The following is an 8,889-nucleotide window of genomic DNA, read 5'->3' as shown; positions in this document are numbered from 1 at the left end:
GTCTCGTCGAGACACACTGTTAGCGCCGACTCAAGATCGTTTCACTTCCCTTCGCCGGGCTGACGAGCTCCAAGTAGGGCGAAACAGCTGTCCTAGGCTGGGAGTGCGTGATCAAATTATAAACATATGCTCAACGTGCAACCACAGAGCTTCGGCTATTTTTCCTTTGTATATGTACTTGCTGTCTTGCACTGCGGCCTCCACAGGTGGCGCCGTCACCGTGAAACATTGATGTCTCGTCCTGACACACTGCTGCCTCTCCGCAGAGTTGTGCCTAACTCGTTACAAGTAATTCGGTACTCGGTAACGGTTGCTTTTTTAACGAAGTAACGATTCAGTTACTTTTTAAAAAATGGTAATAGTAACGGAATCAGTTACGAAAATTAGTAACTCATTACTGACGTTATTCGTTCCTTTTCTTCAACGCGGGGGAGCACATTTCGGCACTCCGTGTGGCGCAATGCGTGCAGATTTGACCTGCGTGATCCACGACCACGTGCGACTCAAAGTATTATTGCACTTATTATCCGACCATCACTCCTTCCCAAGAATGGGCACCAATTGTGCTATGGCTACAAAAAAACGCGTTTCGACTTCGAGCCTTTTCCTGTCTTTGCTAAGCATCTGAGCGCCCTAAATTATGACGCAGCCCCTTATCTGTTTTGGGGAACCGTTGGTGATCGGTGGCACGAAAACCGGTGTTTTTTCTTGTGTTTTCATAATCTCCTATCACCCCCACTTCGGAAAGAAGGGAGAAGGTCCAGGCAATCTGATATTGACTCATGGTAAGGGGCCGAGAGACACGGAGCACGAAGGACTGACGACAAATTTCGAGTATCAGCTTCTTCTGAAGTGCAATTCCTCATTAATAAAGAGTTGAAGGCAACTGACGGCATGTTCGTTGGATCCCTTAACTATGCGGCGGTAACGTAAAAGTAACGGGTTACCTGTGAGTAACGAGAACTCGTTATTTTTGTATGTTGGTAACGAGTAACGTATTTAGTTACTATTTTCTGAAGTAACGGGTAACGGTATTTAGTTCCTTTTTTTTTTTTTTGTAACGGGCAAAAGTCTGCCTCTCCGCCAATGAGGCAGGACGCGAGGGGGGGAAGGAGGTCACGTGCTTACGACTACCAATGGGAATGGCCATAGCTCGCTCCACTGACGTTGGAGCTTGAAGTTGGGATTTGTGTTAAAGCGTCCGTATCTCGCCAAGGATTACACGTAGAAGAATAGTTCTTTTTCGATACCCCGGTGTGTAGTACAATGACAATACATGACAGTAGCATAGAAAGAAAAATGTTTTGGAGGGATTCTATGGGGACTTAAAATGGGGAGGAGCATTTCTCTCCGCTTTCCTTTTCCCATGTGCACTAACAAACGTATGCGAGTTCGGGGAATTTTGAACACTCGACCCCCCCCCCCCCCCCCCGACACACACACACACACTTTGGCTGTGCTACTGGTGTATGATGAAGTGAACCTGAGTGAATCAGTGTCAGAGCCCTATGACTATGAGAGCCACAGGAAAACACCCAACCGGGGCCGATATTCGAACCCCAATCACGGAGACGTTCACGTGTCGTTCATGTCGTGTGTCATTGTGTCACAGTCGTGCCATGTTCTGTACATACCATGCCACATAATGGTTGGAGTTCGCAATGCGAAAACATTTTTGGCCGATATTCTGTGATATTCGTCTTCAATAATCTGCAAGTGCGTTCTGAAAAGAAGCGTGCCGTGAACTGCGCGCGACGCTCCCGTAATGGACCATTTCTGGGTACACGTATGCGCATGCCCAGCCACTCCTGGTGGCAGCCGCCATGTTTATTGACATGAAAACGTGTTGTAGGCTGTGATGCGAGTTGGCAAAGCTTTTTCTCGCAATGCCAGTAATGTGTCAACTGCCGAAACATGAAAGGCATAAATGTCGGCGTATGGTTCTTCCGCTTCTCACCGTACCATTACGTAATGAAGCGAGAGCTTTGCATTCGCGCCGTTCGGCGCATGAATAAAGATGGTTCGGTGTGGATGCCGACGAAGATCTCACCTGCCACGCTCTCCGTCCCCAACATCTTTCTCTTTGCCGGTGTTGGCGCATGCGATTTGAAGTTCTCGCAATGACGCAACATAATAGGCCTGGAATGTGTTGCGTCGAACTGTACGAGCGTCGCTGTGATAGTTGGCATGAAAACATGGAGTGTTACGAATATGCCTTAACAAGTTTCCGTGTGGTTTTTTGGGGTGTATCACGTGTTGTGCGCTTTCACAGGAGCAGGCAATACCATTCACAACAAATGTTATACTGCTACGAGGGGTGTTAAGTGAAACCGGGACTTTTCATTTTTCGCAAAAGTAAAATGAACTTACAGGCGAGAAATTAGTTTTATTTTTCACCGTAATCTCCAGCTGCACAAATGCACTGTCCCAGCGTTTCACGAGGGCTTGGATGCCAGCAGCATAGAAATCCTTACCGGCGCGCAGCAGCCATGTTCGGACCGCATTCTTGACCTTGTCGTCGCAGCTGAAGTGACGGCCTCCAAGGAACGCCTTCAGTGGCCCGAAGAGATGGAAATCGCTGGGGGCGAGGTCTGGACTGTAAGGGGGATGTGGCAGCAACTTCCAGCCAAGTTCCTGTAAGGTGCGTGTCATGAGATGCGCGGTATGCGGGCGTGCATTGTCCTGTAGGAGTAGGACTCCTTTGGTGATGAGGCCCGGCCGCTTTTGCTTCAGCGCCTTATGCACATCCCTGAGAACCTGGCAGTAATTAGCACTATTGATGGTACCACTGGGCAGAAAATCAACATGAACAACGCCAGCCTTGTCCCAGAAAACCGTGACCATGACCTTACACGCAGACGGGGTGCTTTGGAACTTCTTGCGAGCTGGCGAGCCCGGATGCTTCCACTGTTTTCATGCGCGTTTAGACTCAGGAGTGAAATGGTGCACCCACATTTAATCGCACGTGATGATCCGATCAAGGAACGGCTGTCCTTCGGTGTCGAAACACGGAGAGCTGCCTCGGGACCCAGCGGGCACTAACTTTCCGAAACTGGAGGTGTTCATGAATGATAGTGTTCAACGTTCCCACAGAAAGGTCCGTCTTTGGAGCCAGTTCGAGACATGTTATCCGTCGGTCCTTGAGGATCAGGCGCTCCACAAGTTGGATGTTCTCAGGAACTCTGACACTGGGCTCTGAGCCGCCCCGGCCGGGATCGTCCTGCACTGATGTACGGCCGTCTCAGAACCGTTTGCACCACTCAAACGCTTTGCTGCGGCTAAGTGTATCGTGGCCATACTGAGCCTGAAGTCTTCTGTGAATTTCAGGTGACTTTACGCCTTCATTCACGAGAAACTTCATGACAATTCGCTGTTCGATGTGCGCGCTCACCTCGTTGTCGGCCATCTTGGCCAGCACGTGTCTTCTGTTTTGCACAAACTTTGGACCACCACGTGGTGAACGCGGAGGCCTGTCGCGTGTGAAAATAACGGAAAAGAAGTAGCGGTAGGCATTTGTACACTCAGGAGACAGAAAGTCCCGGTTTGACTTGAACACCCCTCGTATATCCTGAAGAAATGCCAACTACGCCCACGCGCTGTTAATTTGTCATCATTGCTTCGGCGTCTTCTCATCATGTCGTCTCTCGCCGCCAGGAGCGACGCGTACATGGAAATGGTCCATTGTTTTCAAGCATGGCGGATGATAGCCAACGACGAAGCCCGCCCTTCTCCGAGAACGAAGATGGGGAGCAGCAAGGGGCAGCCCAGAGTACAACCACTCCGCTTGCCAGAAAAGAACCACGTTGCCCGAATCTAATGCTGCGGATGGTGATCGCTTTGGTAGGAACCCTCATATTTATAGCACTGGTGATATGCATAGTCTCTACTGTCCAGTTGTCCAAGCTGCGTGGTACTTCTGATGTGTACCGCGGACATTATCTTCGATCTGCTAACAGAAGCCTTTCTTCGAATTCGCGAAGTATGGCCATATAGTGGAGCTGTAGCGGTGTCTCACTTCAACTGCTGCGTTACACTGGGTGATGTACCAAATAAGGATTACTGCGGGAAACGATGGACCTTCCCCTTCGATGTACTCTGTTCTTACCTTCATACCGGAAAATACGTTAAAATAAATAAGTGGAGCTCGATAAATTGGCTGTGGCACATTTGGTATGCACAAAAACTACAACGTATTAGCATTATTTTATTTAAGCAATGGTTTCTGCATACTCAGAAAAAAGGTGCATAATATGCAGATTATTGTGATTACCATCAAGTTGTATCGTCGGGGGACTGAGCAGGTCCCACGAATCACAGTTGTTGATAAAGCGAAGATAATTCCAGCCCGACTGCGAATTCTGGAGCTGCAACCTTCTCGTCCGCCTCTACGCTCTGAAACGGAATCTTGCGTTGTATATGACTCTACAGACAGTATCTTGACAACAGGGTAAGCCTTTGTGAGGGTAACCACAAGCAACGGTGACGAGCTGGTGTTCTCGTGTACGGAGAAGTGCACTGCTGCTGGTAAGAATCCAGTGGCGCTGACAAGGAGCTCATAGTCTCCCGGCAATAGTATTCTCCAGAATTCTCCTTGCTCGGACGACTTGAACGCTACATTTCGGCCCTTAATGACGAGTGAAGCCCCAGGAACGTGTGTACCGTCCACGTTTTTCACATAACCACGGACTCCGCGATGAACCTCCTTCAAGAAGGCGAGAAGGGGAATTCGGTTTTCATTCCATAGGGTCTGCAGTTGGGATTGTTGAGGAATTCTACAACAAGAAACAGACAGAGTCACTACGAGGGTGCCTTCGTGCACGTACGCATAGTCTTGGAGGAGCCCTGGTTGTCTTTTCCAAGAGAGGGCGTTGGTAACGCCACCAGGAAAGCCTCCCAAGTGCCCTCCGGGGCACTGTGCTGCTCCATATTTCATTCGAGGATGACTGGCGGCGAAAATCCTGGCGAGCCGTACCAATGAATCACGGTCAGGAGCTACATTAGTTGTTGACACCGGAAGCCCATTATGAAAGCCGTAGGCAGCAACGAGGTCCCCCATTCCACCTTTTAAGTGGCCACCGAGAACAAACTTGCCTCTCCTTAGCCATTCCATCAGAAGTCTCACTTCCTCGGTCACTTCATATCGAGTGCTGTCCGTGACCCGATTGGAGTTGAAGTAATCGGGAAACTTTCCCAAATCGTGTGGTCTGTCATCTGCGGAACAGTCTTTTTTGGACGTTTCGTTGACATTTGTTGTCACCAGTGATGGAACTAAATGCACTTCGGTACTGTCTATGAGCTTCGTGATTCCTTGAGTCCGGCCATATTCTTGAAGGATATAAGACCCGAACTGAAGCAGCAGTTCAGTACCAGCCGGGAAATCCGCGAGTAAGTGGACCCGAGGGATCATAAAACGCCGCTTGCCGTGCTTGGAAATGACGAGTGTGTACACCGGATTGGCGCTAAATCTGCCAATAGTCTCGAGACGAGTAAGTTTCGGGTATGCGCTGTGCAGACTTCGAAGAACTTCTCGCTGTGCTTCCGCGGTATGATACACAAACTCAGATGCGAAGGCAATCCTTACGAGGCAAAACAGTGAAGCAATGTCCACGGATGCACGGATGTGCATAGCAACGCTGGGAGATCAGATGGGGAGCTGTGACACAGTGACGATTGAGAGGCCGCTCCTGCATTTGTCGAAAATGTGGAATAACTTAGTAGCGAATCTCATGTGTGCTTGCGACGTAATCACTTATTCATAACATCGTCGTTATCTTCATGGTGCTTGTTGGAAATGCTACAGTGGAGCGCGCGAGAAGGCGACGAAGATCCATGTGCGCTCTACGCAATACACGTATATGGTGATACGCTTGCGTGGAGCGGCATAACACTAGGGCTGTAGATGCTCTCACAACAACAAAGATGTCACGCAAGATGCACAACACAGGTTTTAAAAATATGGCGAACCCATTTTTGAATGGTCTGCACAAGAGCGGGCTTTACCTTACAAGCAAATGGCCTGAGCCTGGCCGACTACGGCAAGCAGTTCTATTACCATCACCACCACCACAAGCCACGACAACCCATCTGAAGAGTAATGGCCCTGAGAGGCATGCTTTGTTCAATTTGCTGTGTATTTTGTGTTGTTCTTCTTTGTGATATTCTCCATAGAAGCGAGCTTTTTCGTGAGAATCCGATGGCTTTCTTCCGCCACAGGTGTTTTATGCATTTGAGCTATTAAGAGTTCTCAATGCCCGCACTCATCATTAATGGGGGGGGGGGGGGCTGATGGTATTGGGCCGTACGTTTATTTCGTTTCCTAATTCTGTAACCCAAGCAGTCTCATTGATGAATTGCCAAACACTCGACACCTTCAAAATCACGCAACCAGACTCTCATACGCATGGGGTATTTTTGCAAACTGGCTCTCGGTCATTGCATGGCCGCTCTGACGTACTAACTCACGGAGAATTCCTCCCCGTAGCTCACTAAAAAAAAAAAAAAAAAAAAACAACGACACATTCAAGGATTGTGACCTTCTATCATTTATTGGCTTCTCAGCTTTTATACGACTTGCCAGCGAAGCTTCGTTTTCATTTTCTCGTCTCACAGGTAACGACTTCAATAAACCATACCCAGATATCAGTTGTTTTCTCCGTTCATAGCTACGCTTTTTTTTAGCAGTACTGAACCTAAAATTTTCGGACACCACCCAAGGGGCAGTTACCCTCCAAATGAAACAAAGATTTTGTAACTTAGTCATTCATTTATAACATTTAAATGTAATTATCGCATATGTTACCGAGGGAATCTTTGTGCACCTGGACAACATGAACCGTGCAGGTAGACCTGTATTTTCTCCATATTTTCGGACAGTGCGCTATTTTTTTTTATTCCAGACTGCTGGCCATATATTCCAAGGAAGATCTTTGAGCGCTCACACGCCTAACATGGAAAGTGCAATAAGGGCTACAGTCGTGAGGCCACTTTGCAAAAGTAAAGGCTAGTCTGTTGCTGCCAGAACGTAACAGGCGAAGGTACGAATGTCAAGCTATTGAAACCACTGGCTGAAGCTGAGATATAGTACAAGGGTCGTTCAAAGTTGAGCGAGACTTTTATTTCTTTAAATACAATGGAAAATTCTAGAAGCAACAAACTATACGTCAATTTTTCAAAGTATTCACCGTGCGCATCTAGACACCGCTGCCATCGCTGTGGCAACTATTTCATGTATTCAGCGTAGAAGTGGGCTACTGTCGTAGCCACTGCAGCACGTTCTTCTGGAGGGCTTCACCTGTGTGGAGCGTCTTTCCTCGAAGGTGCTCTTTAAGGGGGCCCGGACAAATGGTAACCGCTTGAGGCTAAATCTGTGCTGTAAGGGGTAAAAAAGGGGACAAAACTTCCCAGCACATTTCGGTCAGGGGTGCCAGGGGTACCGTCAAATTCGCCGTGTGAGGCCGGGCATGGTCACGAAGAAGAATGACCCTTCCAGACAGCATCCCAGGCCTTCTCTTGAGAACAGCGTTTCTCACGGCACTCATTATCAACGTGGAGTCGTACTGGGCATTAATCGTAACCCCTTGCTCCAAGAAGTCCACATGGATGACACCCCGCATGTCCCAGAAGACAGTTCCCATGTACTTCCTAGCAGACGGCTGCATCTTGCTTTTCTATGGTGACGGGGAAGCCTTATGTCGCCATTTCATGCTGCTTCTTTTTGTCTCTGGGGTGAAATGGTGCATCCAGGTTTCATCACATGTGATGATTCATTGCAAAAATTCGTACACCTCGGATTGAAACCGGTTCAGCAGCTCCTCGGAGACTGCCATGCGCGCTCCCTTCTGGTCACAAGTGAGGTGTTGGGAACCCATCTTGCACAGACTTTGCGGAAAGTAATTAAGTGGTCGTGAATGATTGTCTCCACACTGCCGACATTAATATTACGCTGGGTTGCATACAATGTCCCGAACCGTTACTCGTCGGTTCTCGAGGATGACTTGCTCAACGCCTGCGATGTTCACTGGCGTAACTGCAGTCAGACGGACGTGTTTCATGTGGTTCGTTCGTCATCATATCCCAGGACTATCCTAGCTGTACAGTTTTCATGAACTCACTGCAGGCTAGCCGTTTTTGGTTGTAGGCCGGCACTGTACATGTGAAAGACGGACAATCCATAAGGTGTGCTAAAAAGACTCACTGAAGCAGTTTGTGGTATCAGTCGCACTCCCAGTCAAGACACGTGACAACTTACGCCACCAGAAATGACCCCGACATGACCCACTGACCCCGACATAACCCAGTGTGTATTTACCTCACCAGTGGACTTCACACCAGCTGCATGGGTAAAAGCATCAATTCGTTGGTGGTATAGCCAGAGTCGTGCTGGGTTCGAATCCTACCACCGGCTGTGCTGTCTGAGGTTTTCCCTGAGTTTTCCGGCAGACTTTCTAGACGACTGTCGGCACAGTTCCCCCTAAGTCGGCCCCGGACGCGCACTAACCCCTTGTCCCCCCCCTGCTGTACCCTGTCCATCTGTACGCCGCTTATAGCCACAGTTGCTTCGCGGCGCTAACACGGAATAAAAAAGTTGACGTCACTATCCAACCTATTCTGCTGAAAAAGCAGTGCAAAGATTCTCAAAGGATTATTAAGACCTATTACAGTCATGTGCATCTTTCAGAATACTTCAGAGTACGTACGTTTCATCGTATACGTGTACGATGAAGATCCAGCGCAAACAGGACAAGGTGTTATCAGTTTTACGTGCGGGTATATTGGATAGTCATTCGTTGGATAGTGAAAATCTGTTGGCGTATGTCATCATCCCTTTCTTGCTTTCTTTTCTCTTTTCTGTTTTATTTGTTCATTTATTGATATTTAATTTTTGAGCTC

General features: G+C 48.4%; 1 protein-coding gene across 1 annotated transcript; it reads right to left on the bottom strand.

The window, feature by feature from the left end:
• Nucleotides 1–4,311: 4,311 nt before the first annotated feature.
• Nucleotides 4,312–5,626, bottom strand: LOC135387213 (carboxypeptidase M-like). Its single transcript, XM_064616538.1, has 2 exons — nt 4,505–5,626; nt 4,312–4,392 (listed from the first exon to the last, which is right to left on the bottom strand). The coding sequence occupies exons 1-2, from the start codon at nt 5,624–5,626 to the stop codon at nt 4,312–4,314; spliced, it is 1,203 nt and encodes a 400-aa protein (XP_064472608.1).
• Between the last annotated feature and the right edge of the window lie 3,263 nt (nt 5,627–8,889).

Source organism: Ornithodoros turicata, chromosome 1, assembly GCF_037126465.1.
Source record: "Ornithodoros turicata isolate Travis chromosome 1, ASM3712646v1, whole genome shotgun sequence".
NCBI classification, from domain to species: domain Eukaryota; kingdom Metazoa; phylum Arthropoda; class Arachnida; order Ixodida; family Argasidae; genus Ornithodoros; species Ornithodoros turicata.
This window is presented reverse-complemented; position numbering and strand designations above follow the sequence as displayed.